The sequence below is a fragment of the Pholis gunnellus genome, assembly GCF_910591455.1.
Source record: "Pholis gunnellus genome assembly, chromosome: 5".
Classification (NCBI taxonomy): domain Eukaryota; kingdom Metazoa; phylum Chordata; class Actinopteri; order Perciformes; family Pholidae; genus Pholis; species Pholis gunnellus.
In genome coordinates, this window is record NC_136531.1 from 8288994 (window position 1) to 8313058 (window position 24065).

At 40.2% G+C, this 24065-nt stretch overlaps 2 protein-coding genes across 2 annotated transcripts; one reads left to right on the forward strand and one right to left on the reverse strand.

The window, feature by feature from the left end:
* Nucleotides 1-541: 541 nt before the first annotated feature.
* On the forward strand, nt 542-16156 carry sh3d19 (SH3 domain containing 19; the record flags this gene model as incomplete). Its single annotated transcript, XM_079159958.1, has 21 exons — nt 542-623; nt 5462-5501; nt 6643-6683; nt 6939-6978; nt 7263-7389; nt 7846-8020; nt 8108-9109; nt 10312-10425; nt 10557-10669; nt 11094-11134; nt 11234-11444; nt 11531-11599; nt 11735-11878; nt 11966-12029; nt 12594-12724; nt 12837-12895; nt 12992-13221; nt 14165-14214; nt 14409-14595; nt 15659-15759; nt 15855-16156. The coding sequence occupies 21 exons, from the start codon at nt 542-544 to the stop codon at nt 15963-15965; spliced, it is 3132 nt and encodes a 1043-aa protein (XP_079016084.1). The 3' UTR covers nt 15966-16156.
* A 650-nt stretch (nt 16157-16806) lies between these two features.
* Nucleotides 16807-20347, reverse strand: rps3a (ribosomal protein S3A). Its single transcript, XM_079160296.1, has 6 exons — nt 20265-20347; nt 19507-19610; nt 19085-19272; nt 17990-18198; nt 17318-17427; nt 16807-16972 (listed from the first exon to the last, which is right to left on the reverse strand). The coding sequence occupies exons 1-6, from the start codon at nt 20324-20326 to the stop codon at nt 16845-16847; spliced, it is 801 nt and encodes a 266-aa protein (XP_079016422.1). The 5' UTR covers nt 20327-20347; the 3' UTR covers nt 16807-16844.
* Between the last annotated feature and the right edge of the window lie 3718 nt (nt 20348-24065).

Sequence of the window (24065 nt, forward strand, 5' to 3'; positions counted from 1 at the left end):
CAATAGGCCTTCCAAAGACTTTTAGAATGGAGAGATATTAAAGATGCACGAGGGAACTGACTACAACACACATGACACAACAAACGACTTGTGAACATCAGCAAACTTAAAATATTGTTCCCTCGTGGAAAAGTTTCAGGAGAAGCTGTCAGAGATTTCTGCTGTAAAGAGAACACTGAGGTCTTGTTATCACATACATTCATTACACACATACATACATTAAACATGACATCATAATCAGAGGTCTACACATCTTTGTTAGTCAGAGTGGGTTGATCCAGCTCTGACATGTGTACATTCCCACGCAGAAGAGTGACCGTGTAGCCCGTTGGGGGTCCTGACGGTGAGTGGCACCACCTCCGCCCACCGCGGAGCAGAGAGAGGGCTGCGGTGGGCAGAGACACACCGAAACATCCGGTGGTCGGGACAGTAACCCATGCTTCATCGACCGTGTTGACAGATGAACTAGCAACACTTTTAGTGAAGGATTTGTGGTGTATTTTGTTTTTATATATTTTCTTTTGCATTGTTTTAAACTGCGATGGCTGAAGCCCGGCGTGAAGATGAGGAAGAGGGGGAGCGCCGAGATCAGCGGGACGTCCGGCACAGAACCCAGGCAACAGGTATGTTTGTTTGGGAACGTAACAGGCTGACAATCCAAACTGTTTCCTGAATCATCTAACGGAGATTTACAATACGTCAGGTCATCATTTGTTGTCGAAAAGGTGTATGTTGATTTAGACTTTTCAGAGCGGAGGGACACATTTAATGCTTTAATGTGGTTGAATGTTTTCACCAATTTGTAGTAAAAGTAAGTTTTGACATCACAGCTAATCATTTAACAGATGTGGGTGTATTGTCCCACCAGGCAACTGCTGTTTTATTTATCAATGTATGTGCTAAATGAAAATGAAACTCTTGAAACATGTGGAATCCACCAAAGTGAAAAGGTGACTTTTGTCAAACATTCTGGTTGTTGGGGAACAGAATGACAAGAGTCAGCTATTTAATTCCAATGCCATTCAGAAATGAATGGAAGCTAATGGAGCCTTGGAACACAAGGAGAAACACATCAAACATTCATTTTACTGCACAGCAAAAGTATAAAGTCTGCTTGATTTGTACATGCTATACAAAAAACCAAGGTTTGGACCTTTAACTACTCAATTATTTTTGTTGTTATCAGAAGCTGTTGAAACCTGACACACAGCATGCCTACAGTATGAATGTATGATTTTGTTTCTTAATGTCTGGACAGATTGATCTTAAGACATTTAAATGTCTTCACCCGTGTGTTAATAGCTGTGCTTTCATACCTCTGGTACTCCCTCAGTTGCTATGAGACACAAAACTCTTATTCAATAAGAAGCAGTAAGCTGGTTTGTGTGTTGGTCTCCTGGGTGGATTCAAACAAAAAAGGCTTGAGCTCATATGCTATTTTTTTTTACATTTAAGACAAAATATTGAAGGGCAATTGGTTTTCATTTGGTTAAATTGTTGAAACCTGTCTGTCACTTTATTACAGTAATTTACCTTCCCACCCAGTTATAGAAACTTTGGCCCACAAACCTCTCAGCAACACAGGACGACTCTCTTGATCCTCATGGTTTTGACTTGCTTACATATTCGTAGTGTCAGCATTCAGCCTGTGATTAATGAACAAACATCAGCTTGTATTTTCAGTCAGCTGCCTCACATACAAGTATTGAAACTGTCTCAGGTCTTTGTTACTCTTTTCTTTTTCTTTTTTAGCAACACCTGCTGTGCAAACACTTGTCAAACCCCCCTGTACCCTGCTATCTGCAGCCAGTGTATCAGCTCAGACTTACCCCTCCCCAACCACACCCTGACCCCAGACCAGCTGTCTGGATGCTGACAGTCCGTCCGTGCAGACGGGCTGTTCCTTTCTGTACATGATGCAGTTTTTCCCGTCCTGCATGGACACCGTCTAATCTTCTCTGGCTGAAGGTCCAGATCAGCTGCTGCTGTCATTGTGTTAGTCAGTCATGACGCAATAATCTGTCTTGTTTTTCGACTGAGGGCAAATCTGTTTTGCTCAATGATCTGTGAACAGCAACAAAGGTGGTGAGTTGAATCAGCACACTTGCCCATGTATGCTGGGAAAAGCCACTTTAGCCGAGTTTGGAGAGGAACTAAGCCCTTTATCGGACTTCTTCTCACCTCTGACTTCACAAGGGAGAAGTTCAAAAGGCACTTAGAGGAGGAAAGTTTTTCTTTCTTTGCCTTTGTCGCCAGCCGTTTCACCAGCTGCCCTGTGACTGCTGTGCTGAGTAATGTCAGCATGTGTTCAAGTTAGACTGCAGCTGTGAAGGGAATCCTTTCCTGCTGACCTCAGCAGCTTTCTCGTGTGTTTTGTCTTTTCATGTGACGGTGGCCCTCAAATACCAAGGGATGTTTGATGATTGGAAATAAAATCAAAAACCCTGTCAAGTGTAAATGGTTTTCGTCAAGAAATCCGGCAGGGTTTTACATTTTCTCAAGTGCATTGCTCTCACCAGGTTTTATGGTTAAATAAGCCTTTAGATGGTAAATTATAAACTAAAAGTAAATGATTGACATGACATTCTCAGCCTCACAGAGCAGCTAGCCAGTTGTAGACTCTTGTTTTCGTGGCGACTAAATGGCATGGATAGCTTTAAGCTATTGGACATTGCATCATTTTATCCTAATGATATCTTTTTTTAATTGGATATTATCTCTTAATGAATGTCACACCCAATTAAGAATGTCTGTTTTGTCTGTATTACGTGTAATATTCTAGTTAGCCTTCATACTGATACCAGATGAAAGCAGGTTGAGATCTCTTTGGCTGATGGAAGAATTATCCTCAGCGATGGAACATCCGACATTCACCTAAAAAAATCCATTCACCTAAAAAAATCCATTCACCTAAAAAAATCGGATGTAACTTGTAAGATAATGTGGGATTCCCACAGGCTGTATCAGGATCAAATCTAGGGTTTTGTCTTTTCAATCTACACACCAGTATGCTCTCCCAGACTATTTTATATTGTCTATTATACGGTTTCCCCAAAAAAAGCAAGTCATCTACTGTAAGATTAGGAACTGAGAAGAATCATTACATCTGTGAACCCCCACACGGATTACTGGTTAGTTTTCATGTTGATTTGATAATTCTATTACTATTTTAAGCATTTGTTTGTCTGGACCAGTAAGGCTCGTCTGGTGCTCTGGGAGCCTCAGAGAATACCTTAAACAAATTGTAAATGTAAGTTTAAAAGCTTGTTTTTTTTAGCCTTGATTGAACCGACAGTGTTTCTGTGATCATAAATGATCTTTTAATACTTTTTATTATTAGTCATGTATTTTTTTTCAACTTCTTATTTTGTGCTCTTGTTGTACTTTTTCAGTTTTTTCACACTAACCTGGGTGAGAGATGCTATATAAATGTAAAGTTTGATTAGTTCATTGATACATATCAGTTAAATTTGCAGCCAAACGGCAGCTTTACGACTTATGGTAGAGTTACAACCAAAGCTGTCAATTATTCGAGTTCTTTTAAACTTTTTTAATGATGTGACCTTTTACTTTGTAGGGAAAAGACAGTGACGGTACAGCTTCGTGTGGCACAAACAGCACTTCCTGATTGACCACATTCCAGTTCATTACATTGGCCAAGTAAACACAGCAGATCCGAGATATCACAGGGCCCTCCCTCTCTTTTATGTTGTCTGTGGGTGTGTGGCGGCCGGCTTCAGGTCATTTGTCACGCTCAGACACTCGATGGAGGGAGGATCCTGGTGGGAATACTCTTTTGATCCTGAGGATTTGGTATTTATTCCTTTAATTCCTCGCAGGTAGGGGCATCATATCTTACTATCACAAGAGAGGGCAACGGCACATCACACACACACAAGTGAAAGTAAAGTTAACCACCTGTAGCCTACTATTACGTCATGTATATCAGACTGCATGTTTACAAGGAAATGGTTGGGTGAAGTAACAGAGGTGTCCGGAGGTTGATAAAATACTTCTTTGTCGTTGAATGAAAGTGCAGAAACTCTTCTTCTCACATGTGGTTGAAGTGTAATTTGAGGCAGTAGCTCTGTGGCACCAACAGATAACAAGTAACAGGTGTGACAGGTGAACTTGACTGCCAATCAGGCTCGAGGCAATTACAACAATGCAGACTTCATTCACTGCCTGTTTGTTTTTTCCTTTTGATATTCGTCTAAAGAGGTTTAATCTCAAACACGAGGAAACAAATGATCTTTTATTGGATTAGATTGTTTGCATTACAGATGTTGCTCCTTATTCTAGCTGTTAATTAATAGACAGTGATTGCTCCTCTACAGCTGGTTGATTCACATGAAATTCAGCTCACTGCAATGTGAGGACCGGGAATACTAATACATAGAGTTCTGTGTGTGTCTGAATTTGCATGTGAGAAAGTACCAGTTAATTTGACTTTAGGGTTACACACTGAACATCATTATGATATCTATCATTTTAATGCTGGCTTCCACTCAACAGATCCCTAATCTACAGGACCACCTGGTATTATTATTATTATTATTATTATTATTATTATTATTATTATTATAGAATCACATTAACACAACTCAGTATCTTTTGACCATGCTGCGTCCATTCCTATGATGTTCAATGCAGTTATGTTCAGTTATGTTGCTAAACGTTTGATTGTTTCTTGTAGCATTATCCAGTTAGAGTACAGATGATTCTGTCACTCTATCTATTGTATTATTTCTGATGACAGAAGATATTAAATGAAAATGTAAAAATGAGGGTTATTGCATTGCTTATCATGGTGACGTAGCCATCGCTTCTTTTGTAAATGTAGTTGCTTAGTTACTTTAGACTGACTGGTTCATCGAGATGTAATGGCCGATCCGGCCAGTTAGGTTACGGTTCTTGTATTTCTAGTTCATAGAGTCCCGTCTGTAAGTAGCCGGTAGTATTTTATATGAAACAATGACTACATCTTAAAGTGAAACTGAAATAACAAATTGTTTCTGTTTCAAATGAGAAATGTCTTACTTGGTCTGGTAGCTTATGATGGCTAATGTTAGCAAACTATAAATATATATTTTTGAGTAACTGACATTACTGATGACGTTTGCCTTACGTTATTTCTGTATTTCTGCTCATGTTACCCTACGTTTCAGTATTACTATTATTATAGTTGTTTCAAAGATTTGACCCTCAGCTTTACTTGTGTTTTCATCCACATTAGATCAACAGTTTAGAAATGTATTTCATATGTTTATATATTACCCATAGTGTAATTGTTGCATCAATGTGATAAAGTGTCTTGATTTGTCAGGTATTTCATTCACCAGATTAGACGTACATAGACTCTCGATTATTAGAATAGATTGGTGTTGATAAGTGCCAGGATGATGTCTTTGTTGCTCCACATCATGTTTAAAACCTGCACCTCTCTGTTTTTTCTCTGCAGATCATCTTGAAAGAACCAAGCCGGATCATTTACATTCAAGGTATGTCATTTTTTTTCTTTGTGCGTTACTACTAACAGTTGTTAAGTTTAACCAAACTCTTATCTGTTGCTGAAACGGGGCACTGTCACTTTAACGGTCAGATCTGCTGATGCTGGTGAGGTTGTGAATGGACCAAAACAATGCACTGATCATCCTCACTGCCCATCAGAAGGTCAGCATGGGGACAAACACGTCATGCTGCTTCTTTTTTTTTAGTTGTTGTTTAGAGACATTAAGGGAAGGACAGCCTCCTAACTGACACTTATAGAGATCTGGGAACTTCAGCATGTTGTGTTTACTGCTCAGCTAATCAATTAAATAAACCACTTGGTAACGTAACCAAGGCGAGGATGTTGGCCCCCCCCCCGATAGTTTATATCACCGTCTTGCAGTCGGTCCTTAATGAGCAGGATGTGTGTTAATGATGCGCCCGCCTCCACTGTCGAGAGAATTTAGCGTTTGTATCAGCGTGAGAGCATCACAACAGTTTAATCTCTTCAGCACAAAGACTGGGGATCTTACTTTCATAATGTTGCTTGTGATGTAATTTAAGGATTAGAAAATAATCTTTACACATTGAGAGGTAAACGGCCTGAGGATATGAAACCGTGTCAAATTGTGTGGAGAGAGGGAGTCGTGAGATAAGGGTTGTAGTAGTGTTTACCTGGAAGAGGTACCTAATGGACACCATGTTTTTGTAAGGTAGGTGGATTTCGACTTGAACAGCACTTGCAGGGATGTTATGGTTCTCTTATTTGACACCGAAAGTCATCTCCTTTTACAACACTGGAAGTTTGTATTGTAATATGAACCTTCAGTATTCTTTAACCAATGTAAAATATCTTTGTCTTAAATAACCAATACTTTGAAGTAGACGTGAATAAATGTATACCTGACTAAAGCCCTGTTGCTGTTCCCCTAATTAAACCACAACTTTGATTTTACAGCTCCTTCCGCATGCATTAATCTATAAGCTTAAAGCCACTTCAACCGTTCATCATGTTAGTCATTTGTTTGCACCCTTAAAATGTTTAAACTGTTTTAAAGATGTTTCTTTTTAACAATTGAGTCACCACAAAGGTATGAACCCGCTCTCCACACCTTAATGATAGATGGGTCTCCTGTTCTGCTTTCTCTTCAGTCCAGGGCCTCTGACTTCTATACGAGCTGCTATCAAACAAAGTAAGTTTTGATAACACTTAAAGGGATAATTCTTTGAATAAGTTTTGTAGAAGATGAAAGATCTTTTATGGGAGAGTTAGCAACTTTTTCAGGATGAATAATAATTTTCCTTCAAATGGAAATTAAACTGTCATGTTCGCACAAATGTAAAATGAATGTCTGTAAAATCTGTTTATGTATTATGTATTTATGTAAAAAACAAATCTGTGCAGGGAAATCTGTGACACATAATTAATATGATCTTTCTTCCATCAGCAAGAACAAACTCTCAGAGTGACGACACCAGAGAAAGAAGGTAATGTAAACAATAATTTCAGAGTAGAGAACTTTAAAATCGTTGTTGATGTTCACCTCTGGACCAGACATTTTGCTTCTCATTGATGTGGATTGAAATAGACGACTGTGGTTATCTCATTTGTTGTGTTGTTGCTTTACGAATAATAGGAGCACTGTATGTTTCCAGTTCGGCTAAGAAAGAAATCTAAGTATCAATGAGGAATAAATCATTTGTAAGGTGGACTGGATGTGGATGTGCTTGTACTGAATTGATGTCATAGATATGTGTGGTTTGTATTTCAGGCGACCAGAGATCACCATCGTCTCAGCCGGACCTCTGGTCAGTAACAACTGGTTCTCAGGAAACTCTGTGGTTTTCCCTCATCCTCCTCAGTCAGGCTGGTCTGCAGGCATCCAAGCTGTTCCCCAGGTAGGCCTCATCTGATGGACAGATTGAGTTTCATCAGTGAACAAAGCTTGGTTCTTCAGACAGGCTAGTATCTAGAATACATTTTTATTATGCCTGTGGTTCTGCGCTGGCCACAAATAAAAAATAAAGCCAGAATTTTAAAGTACCCTCTCCCAGAATCTTTTGAAACAGACACCAAACATTTTATTTTATTTCCCAACATGAAGGTTTAAATATCGACATATCCACACTGCTAAAGTTTAGGTGGAGAGATTTGCTGGCCTAAAGTAGTAGAATTCGATCTAAAAAGACTGGAGTCAGCCTAACACACAGTGTGTATGTTTTGAATTGCAGATGGTTTTTTCTTTAAAGTTTGAGAACATAACTTAAAAACGACCCTAACGCACTCACCATAAGCAGAGATGTTATACTCTATGGGATAATAATGTGTGCTGGTGTGTCTTTCTCATGACTTAGCCCCCACCATCCTATGACCAGGTGATTCATGAGAAGACCCAGGAAGAGCACATTGTCAAACCTACTGCAGCCCCCCGTCGGGCAACCTGCACCTTCACCAGTGCCACGCAGACTGACCCTGTGAGGGAAGACACCAGTGCTGCTGCTCCACAGTCGGCAGGGAAAAGACCTGCAGGTGAGGCATAGGAGAATCATCGGTGTGGGTAACGATTATTTCTGCTCTACATGGTGATTCATTCATGATGATTACATTTCCTTCCAGGTAAAAAGCCACAAAAACCACCAAGGCCGTCACCACCGAAACCAGTGGACAGAGAACCAGTCGGGACTAATACTGTAGTAGCCACAAACGCTGAGGACCAAAGTGACGCAGAGTCGGATGTAAAGCAACCCGACCAATCAGGTTCCACTCGCACCTGCAGTAGATCTGTCACTGTACACTGGGACATTCCTCTCTCTGTCACCGCTGAAACTACTCCCTCTTCACCTGACTCAGAGCACAGCCGACGCCCCGTTCCTCTTCCTCGTACGAAACCCCAAAAGCAGGCGATCACAAACAAGGTCAAAGTTCAGACTTTGGTCAAGCTCAGTGAACATTGTGACAGCATTCAATCGGATCCAGAAGCGGTCTCCTCCAATAAGTATTTAAAGGAGTTATTGGAGGTCTTTAGTGCGGATAACGAGTGTGTGGAGAACGGCGACCACGCCAACCAATCGGACGAGGCCTTACAAGGTGAGGATGCAGGTGGCGAAATGAGCACCAACCACAGTCAACGCAATATCCGGGCCAGGATCCAGGCCTTTGAGACCCAGGCTAGCACCGAGGATGGAAACGCGGTTGAGCTGGCCAAACCACAAGCCGCACCCAGGAAGGCGACCAATAAACCTTCAGTTGCTGCTAAACCTTCTGTGGCTCTTAAACCTCAGTTGAACCACAGTGTAGATAATGACTATCAAAACGTATCAATCACAAACGTCCCACAAATCCCTTCAACAGCCCCAAGACCTTTGCCCCCGAGGAAATCTGTGGACCTACCTGTAAAAGAGGAACTGGAGATTTTACTCAATAAGACGTCCATCCCAAAGAGATCACGTCCTTCTGTATTGACCAGAGCCAACAGCATCCATGAAGAGGACACTCCACCAGTCCCTCCGACACCTCCAGTGAAGCCTTTTAAGGAACCTCTGAAACCCAACCTTAATATAAACAACCACAACTCAGCTTCTCGGATCACAGAGAATGTGTATGGGGACAGTCCATCAAGTGAGTAGCAGTTTATTTTTATTAGTTGTAAATTGTGTAAGACAAAAGACTAGGAATGCACCCTACGGAACATTTTCACTATAGATTCATCTATTGATACATTTTCTGATTAAGATCAAAGATCTTGTGTAAGATCAAGTATTTAAAATTACTTTTTTTTTCTACAAACAAAAGAATTAAGGACAGGTGCCCATTATCAGACACTAAACTCTTAGAATAGTTTACCATGACCAACAGAAATGAATAAAGCAAATCTTTAGCTGGCAGCGAGCATATATTTGGTATTTGAAGGAATAGTGTGGGGAAATATTAGGCACATTCTTTCATTGGATAGCAGAGGTTGTTAAAAGAAATGGCTACCAACCTCATGTCTGTGGGTTCAGAGCAAAGCTGGATTTTGGGAGCAATTAGCCTCGTTAGCTTAGCATAAAGACAAGAGGCATGGGGAAACAGCTTGCCTGGCTCTCAAGATAATTCAAAAATACGTCTACCAACACCTCTAAAGCTTATGAATATATTATTTATTTAATCTGTATAGAAATGTAGAAACTGGAATTTTACGAGTTACATGCAGTAACTATTTTGTGACAGAGATGCTGCTCAGACATGCTTGATGTTAAATAAAAAGAGCGACTGAAATAGTTACTGGACATAAATTCTTGCTAAAGCAAAAAATGTTTTACATGTCTGTATGTGTTGAACAAGAGAGATCCAAGGTGTTAGTTAGTAAGCTTTGGATGTCTTAGCAGGCTTATTTTAAACTTTAGAGAGAGCCAAGCTACTTGTTTCCCTCCAGTCTTTATGCTAAGCTAGGCTAAGTGGCTTTAGCTTCATACTTAACGCACAGACATGAGACTTATAATAATCGTCTCATTTCTTTCCTTCAACGTCAAATTATCTAACTAAATGAAGAAATGAAATGAGTCTCTGTTGAATTCACCCTTGGTGGGTGTATTGCTGAAGACCCAAGGATGTGCAGTGTAGAGTGTGAAGTTGTTGAGATGATTCTTGAGACAGTTACAAGCAGCAACACCTGAGGCCAAGCAATCGGCCGACTGGACCCTGAACTAGTTCTTTTAACGTCTCAATCACCGAATAGATGAAGTACTTCTGTGCTGGATCACAAATGACTGACTAAAACGGTGTTGTCCTTGTTTACATTGTGTAAATACACAGCTACAGTCAAGTGTCTCTTTGTTCAGATCACATCGCGGTCAAACCTCTGCACAATGTGGACAGCAATGAAGGCCCTTTGCCCAGACCAAGTGTGACACGGAGACCAACCACCATCAGGGTCCCCAGCAAAACCAGTTCATGTGAGTCCCTCTGATACAGCAAACCTCATGTGATAACCGTCAAATTATACTGGAGTTAAAATACTTCCTGTCTACACATCACTTCTGGAGCAGAAAGTTGTGGTAAAGAGAGTTTTTTTTTTTTTCCTCAGTGTCTGATAACTTTGAGGACACCGCCCCTCCTCTCCCTGCTCAGAAGCCCATAGGCTCCCTAAACACATCAGGGAATCGCAGACAAAGCCAGACGCCCACCTTCCCCCACCAGGTAAGATTTGCATCCCACTGAGAAATAATTAACCAATAAACTCTGCAAACCCTACCTCTGAACACCACAGAAGAGGTTATTTCCAAGTATTTCAACCTTTATTCAGAAATATTGTCTAATCACTGGGTTTTGTGCCATTAGCGTATATATTCTTATAAACTATGACGTGGAACATTTGGATCCCATAAAGTATCTCAATCAGGTTTATTTAGCCTGTCAGCTGTGTAGCTTCCCTGCATCATTTCCTCTGCTCTCCACGAGCAAAGGAACTATTGTAGTCCCTTGAACGTGTCACCTGCTGTTGAACTAAAGCTAGCTCTGGCTGAATGCTATGTGTCGTAGCCTGGTTTCTATGGTTCCCAGTGCTGTAGGCTGTGAGTGTGTTTTAGTGGCAATATAAATGCCCATTTGGATTCTTCTGCAGGAGTCTTTCCCGTCTGGGCCAGAGCCATCGATGCCACCTCGGTGAGTGAGAGTGGAAAGAATTCAGTACAAATTCAAACGTCAGACGATGGTACACTTTGTAGACATGCTACTCAACTTGATGATGGTGTTGCCCTTCAGGAGGCTGACTTCGAGCAAAACCCTTCCTCCTCGCCCACCTCTAGCCAAAACCGGCCCAGGAAGACCTCCCGCACCCAGCCTTCAGGCCCTAGGCCGATCCCATTCAGCACATTTGGAAGCTTCAACTAAACCCCAGGCACAGAAGCCCCAAAAGAAAGGAGTCTTACCTCCAAGGCCCAACCCAGGCCACCGTCTCTACAACAAATACACTGTGAGACCGAGCCCACTGCATGACTAATGCATGTATGAAATGCCTCTTGATGAGCACCGATTTCATTTTTTGCTTTCATTCAACAGCTTCAACTTCCTCATGGGATTGCTTCCTTCGACTACAATGGGAGTGACACAGGAGAACTGTCATTTCAGGTGTCTGAACTACTTCTACTAGCTTACATGTTGCCTTAACATAAAAGTGCACTACTAGCCTTCTAAAACTGTTTCCAAGAGATCCATATAGTTGATTCAGCAATAGTGAATAACCTTTGTTGTCCCTTTCAATAGAAAAATGAGATGCTCCTGCTGCTAGATGAGATAGACCACAATATGTTTGAGTGCCAAGTTGGAGACACCAGAGGCAGAGTACACAAGTCTCACATGACGGTCATAACTCCGGTTTCCTCCGTCTCACACATGCCCCCGCCACAGGTGATATTTATGAGTAAATCATTTCTTTGACACTTGAGTCTATCTTGCCCAGAGGGCTCTGTTACATTAACCTCTCTCTCCCTACAGGATGCCGGTTCAGGTGGAGCTGGTTCTGAGCTTAAGGTGCAGGCCATACATGACTTCAATCCAGGTGACACATCAGTTGTTTTTTAAAACCCAAACAGCCGCAAATACTGACTGAGATTAGACAAGAACACTAACATGAGACAATATATTGAAAGGATAGTTTAACATATTGGAAAAACAACTATTATTAGCTTTCTTTTTAAAAGTTCTGTATTTCTGGAGCTAGACCCAAGAGGTGATTAGCATAAAGACTGGTAGCAGCAACAGCTAGCCTGGCTCTCTCCAATGGTAAAAAATACGTACACGGATTAACTAAATTCTGCGCTTTTGAGGAGTAGGAAGAATGTGTTTATTCAAAGACAAACAGAAACTTAAAAATAAAGATTTATGATATGTTTGCACTTAAGAGAGGGAGACGGCTAGCTGTTTCTCCCTGCTTCCCATCTTAATGCTAGGCTAAGATAAACTAAGCTAAGCTAAGCTAAGCTCCCTGATTTCAGGTCCATTATTGTGATCCAAATTAGTGTATAACTAAAACTCTTCGAATTATTTGTTGTTTTGCATTTGGAAGAACATGTTCAGATTATGGTAATGACGTCATGAACAGCTGTTTGTTCTGTACACACAGAGGGTCCAGGAGAGCTGGGTCTGAGAGCAGGAGATGTTGTGACCATGGTGGAGCAGGTGGACAGTGAGTGGTACAGAGGCACTTGTAGGGGATCTACCGGTTTCTTTCCCGCCAATTATGCCAAAGTACTTGTAAGTTTCAACCATTGAAATCCATTCTTGCGCTGCATCGGTCTTTGGTTAAATGTTTAGTATGATTAAGGGTTTACTAAATAAATAAAAGAATTATCATTTCTCCAACTAGTCAAATTCCCCAAAACCGCTCCCTGAACGGAAAGCGAGGCCACCGCCTGCAACAGCCAGGTAAGGTTTTTTTTACCTGAACTCTTTGCACTCGCCTTTACAAACCACCCTGATGAACTAACCCGACGTCTGAAAATGTTGTGGCCTCCACTATAGCGGTCCGAGATGCGTGGCGAGGTTCGACTTTGAGGGGGAGAACAGCGGTGAGCTGTCGTTCTCTGAGGGCGATGTGATCCAGCTGAAGGCGTTGGTTGGACAGGAGTGGGCTCGGGGACAGATCGGCGCCTCGACGGGTATCTTCCCTCTTAACTTTGTAGAGGTCATTGAAGATCTGCCTCCAGCCCCAAGTCAGCAGAAGAGACAGTCCATCAGGATAGCACTGCCCGGTAAGAGTACCTGGAAGGGCTGAGACTAAATTCATTCACTCTTTTCACAATGTGCCGGTTTGGCCACCAAAGATTGGCTGAACTTGTATCACACGTTTTGTCTTAAAATAGGAACCCTAATACTACAGCAGCATGTTATCCTCTTGATCCTGCAATTGAAACAAAAGAGCAACTCAGTGAAGAGCTTTTTATCCATCCTGTGGCTTTATGTTGGCTGGCGTCTCCCTCTGTGGCATGTCAGGAATTTGTGCTACTGTTTCTATTTCATTAAATAGCTGTTGACAAAAGGTCTCACCCTCAGCCAGGAGTTTAAACATACTGAGGCCATGAGATGGAATCCCTCCTTACAAAGTTTTCCAATCATATTTTATTCATTCAGTTAGCTGTTGAAGTATAATGTCTGTAGGTTTCTTTATGTAAGAAACAAGTTTTCATGAAAAAACTTTGACATAACTTTGTAAAAGTTAAGATTACATGGTTATAAGATTACATGGTTCTTTCCAGGAACATACATTAAAGTTTTACCTCCCATCGTGAACTTTAAGATGTTTTATCGGCCTTTTGAGTTACATCCTGGTAGAGAAATACTGAATCTTATTGATATAAATATTACATTTGTGGATGTAATTTGTTGGCCGGAAAGTCTGCAAAATTTAAATTTATACTCGGTATAAAAATACAGGAATCTGCAAATGTAACACGTTTTACACAAATACATTATTGCATACTTTAAATATATTGTCTAAAGTGTAAACTCCCCACCAGGTAAAAACCCACAAAGAATACAGAGGAGGCACTGCATTATTTCAGTTACACATCATTATGTTAATAATACCGAAGTATGCCCACAGATTTCTTCTTTTTCTGTTTTGTTTCCTGATTGGATGGTATGCGTTTCCTTTTTAGTAACCCGTACATCATTTTCTATCATTTTCTCCCACAGGCATGGTTGCTTCTCCGAGTACGCACCCTGAAGCGGCCAAACCTGCTCAGGTAACACATATTTATCCAAACGGAAATATCAAAGAGAATGGTGGCGGTTTTGCGACACACCCAATGTGTTCTGTAAAACAAAATCTGATAAAAGTTTGTTCCAGCTGAATGTTGGAAGTGTGTGTGTGTGTGTGTGTGTGTGTGTGTGTGTGTGTAACCATATCCTCTACCCTCTCGTCCTGCCCACTCTATAGGCGTCTCAGCCCGCTGTGGAGTGGGTGGTGGCTCTGTATGACTATGCTGGGAATTCAGACGGCGACCTGTCGTTTCAACAGGGCGACCGGATCCTGATCAGCCGGCATGTAGACGCTGAGTGGAGCTGCGGCCGGCTCAACGGCACAGAGGGCGTGTTCCCCAGGGCTTTTGTTGAGAGCAGCACAGGTATGGATACAAAACGACTGTTCGTTATTATCCTCAGTCCTACTCATTGAACTTATAATTAGTGTCAATAGAGACACATATTTAGAGGGAGAATCCTTGTGTGTCTCTTAGGAAAATAAGGTGTGAATCTACTGAAAATCACAAATGTGGTGAACTACTTTGTTACACATTCTTCAAGTAATTAAATGCATTTTATTTTTAAAAAGACACTTTTCACAAATGTGAAGTACGTTTACTCAAGTACAACTTTGGAGAATTTGTACTTTACCTGAGTATTTCCATTTATTGAGACTTAATTATTCTACTCCACTACATCTAAGAGGAAATACTACATTTGTCTGACGGCTTTAGTTACTTTGCAGACTACAGCTTTTCATATCCTTCCTGTCCAGTGAGACCCATGTATCTTTTGAATCTGCATATTTGTCATTGTTAACTTTATAAACTGAAAGATGAAGTGTTCCTTTAAGGATTGAGAAAATTCACCTACTTCTTCAAAAAGAGTCAGCTGGAAAATGCATGTCTCAAAGCTGAAAACAGCTGTTTTTCTTGTTTGACTTTTTTAGAGATACGTGGTTCTCACAGGACAGCAACGCTACAAATCAACATGTTACTGCTTACTACTTAACTTAAGTGTATTTTGCTGTTAATACTTTTACTTTTTACTTGTAGTGAAGTGTTTTGAGTGTGGCATTGATACTTTTACTTAAGTAAAGGATGTAAATATTCCTTCCACCACTAACCGAAGTTGTTCTGTAGCATTTCAAAGTGACAAGCAACTTCATTGATTCAGCTGCCAATTATTTGATCAATGAATTGATTAATGTATTGAAAGTGGCTTCTTTACTCAAATTGATTGTTTGGCTTGACCAAGATATTCAGTTTACCATTTCATTAGTAAAAGAAAAGCAACAAATACTCACTGTTAAGTAGCTTGAACTGGGTATTGCATGGTGTTTGTACCACCATTCATTGGTTATCGACTAATCAATTGTTTCAGCTCAAAAACAAATGCTCAGCATCATTCTTTATTAATTAATGAAGTATGTTATTTCTTCAGCAGGTCAGCAGTCTAATAACCAGCACAGCGGGGCTGCTGCTGGAAGTAGAGGCAGGGCAATGTTCAACTTCACATCACAATGTGACGAGGAGCTCTCTCTGCAGGTATAGTGTTTTTTGAATGATTAAATTCACGGACAAAGATTATCTCTAGAAAGCACTGCCATTCTATCGATCTCTCACTCCCTCTTCTTTCTCAGGTTGGGGATATGATAACTGGTCTGGAGCCCGTTGATGAAGAATGGTTCCTGGGTGACTTGAGAGGGAAACGGGCCCTGGTCCCTAGAAACTATGTGCAAGTACTGGGATAGTGTCACGTCACACTGCTGGGCGACAAGAACTGGAATGAGATCAGAGGACTTCAGCCGTGGAGGCCTGAAGTGAACTGTCTGGAACTGGAATGCAGTATTTCATGTACAAGTTGTGATCTTTTTAATTTAATGCCTTAATTTATAATGGTGTTCACAGAATCATCTATTGTAACTATAAATAAAAATATACAAAGCTGGATGGCATTCTAAATGTAGTGTTGATTCATAAACTGTTTTGTATTCTTCAACTGCATTTGCACCATCTAGTGGTTTCAATACTTTCCTCCCATCAGTTATAATATACATTTAAGTGATTACCTGAAGATATCTCCTACTTTACCATACATTTTTACATGAAATAAGGTCAGAACCTTGAAAAGAATAAAATGTTGCTACCAGATCAGGATGACAACTTCTGATACACGAATAAAGAAATGTCTACATGCAAGTACCAACATACAACTTAAACCTATCCAAGGATGGTTGTAACCTCGAGTTAATGAAAACAACCGGTTGGGTTTTGCCTAGCTTCAAACATTAAATTATCCAATTCATTGCAGAAGATTTTTTTCATACTGGAAGCACATTTCCCCTGGATTCAAATATTGGGAACTACAGAGGTAAAATGAATGCAAAATTTGTAGTTTTATGCAGTTTAGGCTCCTTTGTTAAACCTTGTAATATGCAGTATAAATACTATTTGGTGGTCTCAAGTTTCATGGTTTTCACATGGGCTATTGGATTTAATTTCACAGCTTGCACCAGTTTCTATATAGTCTACTACCCCCCCCCCCATAGTCCTACTATATGCACAAAAACATGAGCCAGAAGGAGAACAGTAGAGTTTGATGGTCATTTACATTTTTTATTAAAGGTGTTTTAGACGGTCTCCTGGATGGGGGGCTCATAGCCATCGGCCCTCTCCACCTTGGCTCCAGTGTCATCACCGGTCGGCTTTGCAGTGCTGGTGGCTCCGCCCTCACCGTGGAGCTCCATCAGTTTGCCCACTGAAACAGAACACAAACAGCTTTTAACGACAGGTTAAGGAGGACGCTGGCAAATTTAAGCCGCTGGATGTTTGAAGTGAAAACTGCAATGACGCTGTCATGACATTTCATCCATCACGCCTCAAAGCCCATTCAGGATTTCACCTGGAAACCAGTGGGAGCAAACCTGTTTCATGCTTCCACACAACCAATGAAAACAATGGGTTTTCTTGCATGGGAGCATCAGGTGATCTCAAAGGGTAATAATCAGGCGATCATCTGGTACCGAAACTGTTTGTCATCATGCCTTCCCACTGATGGTGGAAAATAAAAACACAGCCCGTGTTACAGCCGTGCATCACTTACACTCAAACTTGGGCTTCTTCAGCATCTTGACTTTGCGAACGAAGACGTCGTGTAGAGGGTAGATGGACTGGCAGGCCTTCTCAATGTCCTTACCAACGCTGTCAGGGATCCTGAACACAACAAATAACACATTAATGCAAACACTTCCTACACAAGTCTGCATAAACTGACAGAGAGCTACCCCCTCTTAGACGACCAATTGTTTTAGTCTCAATAGACTAAGCTTAAATTATTTTTATGCCCTTTTTCATACTGAATTACTTATTTCCAAGACATTTATGCAACATATCTCTGGTAAACAAGATTTAAAGTGACGCTTTTGTGCGATTCTTTGTGGAACAAACAGTTTTACAGCCAACTAATCTACAAGTTAACTAAATTGTACGTGTTAATCGACCAATAATTTATTTGCTCAAGGACAGCATTAAACTGGCATGTTTAACTGAACACAAGGAAAATAACAAAAATGCTACCATCGACAAAAAGCCACGACTCTGTAAAAAAACTAAATGTAATAGATGTTTGACATTTCTATTTTAATGCAATAAAGTCACTGACATTAGAGACTCATCTTGAAGCAAATAAGAATTATATTTTGGCGAAGCTTCAATTTCAAAGACTTGTCTAATAAAAAATATTGAACAAATGGTCATTAAACTGCGCATGACTTACATCTTGTTGACAACTTCCTTCAGGTCATTGGTCTGAACCTCGCGGGTCATGATCTCCATCATCTTCTTGCGGATCTGACGGACCTGCTGGTGCTGGGCGTAGGAAGTCTTTCTGATCTGGTTGGTGCGCTTCTTTGTGAAACCCACGCAGAACAGACGCAGAAGGTAGCCGTCGGTTGTCTTCACATCCACATGGGCTTCAATCATAGTCTGAGCAGAGAGAACAAATACATTCTGGTTAGACTCCATAGGGGGAAAACTACATCACAGAAGTCTCAACATGCCACCTTTCAGTTCATGATATGTATTACTGTGTAGACCGTTGTCTGCTATGCTTTTCTTAACCGGCTTCTTGCCACCTTCCCTTTAAACAAGGTACATTTTCACAATATCTGCACCAGACTAGTTTTATTCACTTGGTGTTGGGTAAACACTTATCACATCTCCCTATTTTTCAGGAGCAAAAAAAGTTTAACAACCAACATGTATTCATTCCAGTGACTAAACTATTCTTTCAGTAATCACAGGTACATTTGACATTTAACCAAATTGATTCACAATTTATTTACGGGCTGGAAAAACCAAACAAAAACATCGGTCGAACCAAACCTTTCTTCCATTTTTAATTGAGCCAACAATCCTCTTTAGGCTTTAATATTAAAAAACATTAACGGAACTTATGCAGAATATTATTGCCATCACTTGAACAGTGAGCAAAGTATAGGGGGGGGAACTATTACTCTTCAGGAGACCTCACACTTACCAAACTGTTATCTCACAACTAAACAGTCCTAAAAGGAGAAACCTAAACTACCATTTTGTAAAACTTTCCCAGGCTGTCCAACTGACCTCCAGTCACAACCCAACCTCCATTGTACACTAGCACTGCTCCTAAAACCAGTTTATGTTGTTGTGGTAGTACTCATCCTTAATTTTCATTGTGGAAACGATCAACTTGTAAACAGGGTTAGATATTGAATCCCAAAACATTTGAGAGTGAGTATATGTTAAATAAATGTTAATTTGTTACCGTTGCGAGACTCTCTGATATTTTCAGATGGACTTGCGGTATTAAAGTAAAAACCATGATCATTACCTGCCACTTCTTGACCATGGAGCACATCTTGTCGCGGGTCAGGTCCATGCCGTGGAAGTTAGTCAGGCAGTTCTTGCCCTGAACATCCTCGGTGATGAGCTTGAACTTGCGGAAGGCCACCTCGTCGTTCTGCAGGTCAGCGAGGCTCACCTCGAACACACGTCCCTTCAGACCATCAGAGGCGATTCCTACGTGGTTGGGAATAAACAAACTCGTTAGAAAAAAAACTACATGTAGCAATGCAAATAATGATATCGGGAATCAGTGGGGCCTTGGTAATGGGGAAAATCCAACACTTTGTATACTATAAATAGCCTCAAGCATTCTATGCTGACAGAGGAGCTTGTGTGCATGCATGAAGCAGCTGAATGTTAATGCACAGATCCCTACATATGGAGACATTTAACACTATTAAGACTTACTGGTTCCCTGAGTCCTGGTGACCAAGGTCTTGCCAATATTACGGATGTTGAACATGGCTGGTGCCTTGACATCATACCAGTCCTTCTTGGAGAAGGGGTCGACACTGCAGGAGAGAGAGAGAGACAGACAAGCACTCAGAGCCAACTCGTTGAGCAGATATAACGGTCCACCAACACGCACGGACGGGGTTGTAGAGCGAGCTTCAGAGCACACTTGCTGCTAGCAAAGCAGCACGCACTGCAACGCGCACCGATAGGGTTTACTTCCATCTGATGGATTCGCTAGCGGCCATTAACAACGTGACCATACAATTTAGACACTCGGGTTGTTTATACATGTCGTACACCATTAACCTGATCAGCAACCATCCAAGTTAATTGCGTCTTCCGGCTGCCATGTCGATAGGTAAGCTCGGCTAAATCCAAGCTAGCATGCAACGCTAGCAGCTTATAGCGAATAATGTTACGAGTAATAACTACGGGGTCAAACTGCCACAGCTTTATAAGATGCATTTATCAAAACCCCATATATGTACAAGTGAACTGAATTACGACTAAATACAACAGCTCAAGAGTAATAAAAGGACACAGCGTGTTGCGAGCTCACCCAGCGCCACAGAGGCCGGTGACGAGACTAGCGCTGACCCAACAACATCTACTTGAAATCTGCTTCATCCTTCACATATCTCGTACCGACGTGACACCAGTGAAAAGGGAAAAGCTTGTTTAGTGTAACGATGTAAGAATTTTCTACTTACATCTTCTTTTTGGCACCTTTTTTGCCGCCTTTGGTCAGCCTCTTATTCTTGCCGACTGCCATGTTGGCTACAGGGAGTGAAAGAGGAGGAAGACAGAAATACCGCGAGAGTTAAAGAGACCGAGCTCTGAAGTGAGATTTGTCTTTTCTCGCGAGTCTTGGACGTTTCTTTAGGCGCCCTCTCCTGGTAAAAGGTAAAAAAACATATTCTAATGGCATGGACCTTGTGAAATAACCGAGTAAATAATTTAAAGCAAATAGATGCTATTTTTTGATCTTATAAGCAGCTGAATACCTAAGTGTGAACTTTCCTGTTTCATCCTTTAACACAAACAAACAACCCCCATTCCATACAGTATAATACAGACTTGAAAGAAATAATAAATACACTGATATTGGAGAAATACTCTATATTAGCTATTGATTTGAATTTGGAAATCAATTAATACGGAAAAATAGGAAAATCCTTTCAGTTTCTGAATTTCTCTAAAGATGTAGGCCGACATCAAGTTTCTGAAACTGAAAAACTAATTACCTACTGAGTTTAAAAAAGAAGAATTCAAACCAAATAAATAAAAGAATATGTAAAACATTTTAAAGCTGTAAATTCATCATTATACATCATTATATGGATTTAATTTCACAACTACTGTAGATATTAATTTCTTTCAAAAAATCACACTGTCACAGCTTATATTTGCTTCCATGCATATCGTGTAATATATTATGTTTATTTGGTACTTATTTTTTAATCAAAGTGACCAGTAACGATGGTATGATTGCTTAAATCATTAAAGAAAAGCCAACATCGTGATCTCTGAGCCGGCAGAACCAGTCTCTTTGTGTATAAACACATCATGAGGGTGTGTAGCTTGTTATCCACCCACACTGTTATTGTAACAAAGGGAAGAATTTTGCCCGTTGGTCAAATCAAATCGGAATAAAGAAAGTGTTCATAGTGTAATATTCCAGACTGTTAAATGACTGTTGATCAGACCCATTGGTGAAGTAAACACATGTAGGTGGGTCCGTATGCAAACAAGCAACAAAAGTCTGATTAAAGCAGAGTCTCTGTGCCGACAAGACTGTTTTGAAAATGTAAATGTGAGAAGTGAAACTGTGTCATTAGACAGAGGTGGAGACACTGCAACAGAGACACCCTAACTTGTCCATCAAGATTCGTATTCTCCAATGCAGCTGGTGGTGTTACCAATATTTAAAAAACAAATCACCTTAATGCTTTGAGACTTTACAAACAACAGCATCAGCATACGGCTAGTTATTTTTTTAGCTTGCAGATGTTTTCTTTCTCTTGTTTTTACACCCATTTATATGTAGTCTTTTGTTTTCTTTTCATCTAAAATGTCTGCTGTACTGTTTGAACAAGCACCAACATTTAATTGATGGCTTGGAATTTCCTTTTGTCATCATTAATGTACTTTCCTCTGCTTTCAGTGTGTTTAGAGGGAATCTTGCAAGCTTTAGTCCGACACAAAATTACAGTAAACTCTTGGGAAGTTGTCATTGATTTTAACTGTTTTATTTGACACTAAATCATTTGCAGAAATTATAACCTTCTTCTCCCATAGTGAGACCTACGAACAGGATTGCACGAAGAGAGCACAAGATGATTGCAGTAAAACCTTGCTATGCCACTGAATGTCTCAATCTTGGAGTCTAATTATCTCTATAGAGCTTAGAATAATAATACGGCAGGGTCCATGTTCAACTCAAAGGTCAATGAAAGCCTTCCAAGGCCGTATTCAAGAAGGTCTTCCTTTGGGCTGCAGCGAACAAGTCTGCTGATTTCAGGTCATTACATCAGAGACGAGGTCTGCGTCTCTTGGGTGGTGCTGCTGGCTTCCATGACTCCCAGCGTCCCAGAGGGCTCAGCTACACTTATGGGAGGTCAGCGGTAACAGTGACGCCAGCTGCCTCTGTGGCAACAACACGCATAGTTGCTCAGCCGTCCCGCAGAGCCAATACGAAGTCACCAGGATGAGTCGACAAAGGGAGCAGATAACTACTTATCAAGTGGGCATCGTTTACGTGTAGATCTTAACTTTACAGATTGGGATTTAATCGGATTTTCCTTCATGCAACGGCAGACGTGAAACTGGGACCTCTCGTGCATGCAGCAATGTAAACGTCTCACATGACATGGGTTGATGGCGGTGATTTGAAAAGGCAAGCAAAGCAGAGCTGTCACTTTGCTTTAATGTTGGTTTTCAACTGCCTGGGGATGCAGACATCTGTCAATGTGCTGCTGTGCTGCACAATAACAAAGTTCGAACTACATTTCAACGCCCTCTTTATATTTTTGTCACAGCACAAATCAGTGTTTGGTGCTTGTTCAGCATATTAGACTACCTAAAAATAGAAGTTTCCTTTTAAGGGTTATTAGTAGTTTATGGTATTTTTTCATCCGTCACCACATTGAGGTGTGATTTTATCTACAGTTACTGGATGATCTATATTGCTTCTAAATTCATACAATATCTACTTTTTGGGTTGCGGATTTATTCAAAATCAGAATCAGAAGCAGTTTTATTGTCAAGTATTGCACATAACAGAGATTTATCATGGTGATTTGGTGCATAACAATTAACACTGTGCAAGTCAAGAGACATAATAGAAAATAGAAAAATGTACAATAGAAACCAACAAATAGACAAACTACAATATAAAACAATGCGTGAAAGTATATCTGTTCTTATTGTTCTGCCAGGACCTTTTAATTTCTTAACTATAGTACAAAAAGATTACATTTAGATTAGTGGCAGAAGTCAGTTCTCTTATCGGTAAACTTGATTTATTTATGGCTGCTTGTTTTCACTGAACTTTGGTGGAAGAAGTATTCAGAGTCTTTTACACAAGTAGAAGAAGTAATACATTGTAACAACACTCCATTACAAGTTTAAGTCCTACATTCAAACCTTTACTTAGATAAAAGTACAACAGTGTTATCAGCTAACTCTACTCATAGTGCATATGTGTAGAATGTATTCATCCGTATTTTTGTTTTACTTACTTATCTAGTATGCATCTGTAGAACTTCAGCTGTGATGACATATTTTCCTGTGATGGATCAATAAAGCTGATCTTCTCTTATATACAGTTATGTGGTTTAGAGCAATGCATCAGATGATATGAATTTATGATCTTTTCAATGTAAAAACTTCTGCAAAGTAAGTATAGCATTGAGATAAATGTAGCGCAGTAAAAAATACAATATTTTATATCTCATGGAGTTTTAGTGAGTAGCATTAAATACCAGCAGTGGAAGGCGTACCCAGATCCTTTACTAAAGTAAAAGTATAAATATCATTGTTTAAAAATACTATTACAAGAACAAGTCCTGCATTTAAATTGTTACTTAAGTAAAAGAACAGAAGTTTTATTAGCAAGGTGTAATTACAGTAAAGTATCAAAAGTAAAAGTACTCATTATGCAAAACAGCTTTTTTCAAAGTGTTAAGAATATTTAATACATTATTCTGTTTTTATCACAGGAGCATAATAATGTTAAAGTTTGTCATTGCTGAGCCAATTATAGATAGCTTGTATACTACTGGGTAGACTAGTAGTACAATACTGCATCATACTCTAGAACAAGCATATTGTAGTTTTGTGTAGGAGGAAACTAGTAACTTTAATTGTGAGAAAATGCTGTGTAGGAGGAAACTAGTAACTTTAATTGTGAGAAAATGCTGTGAAGTAAATAGTACAATATTTTCCCCTGAAATGTAGTGTAGTAGAAGTACAAGTACATCAACATTGTACTCAAGTACAGTAGCCTACTT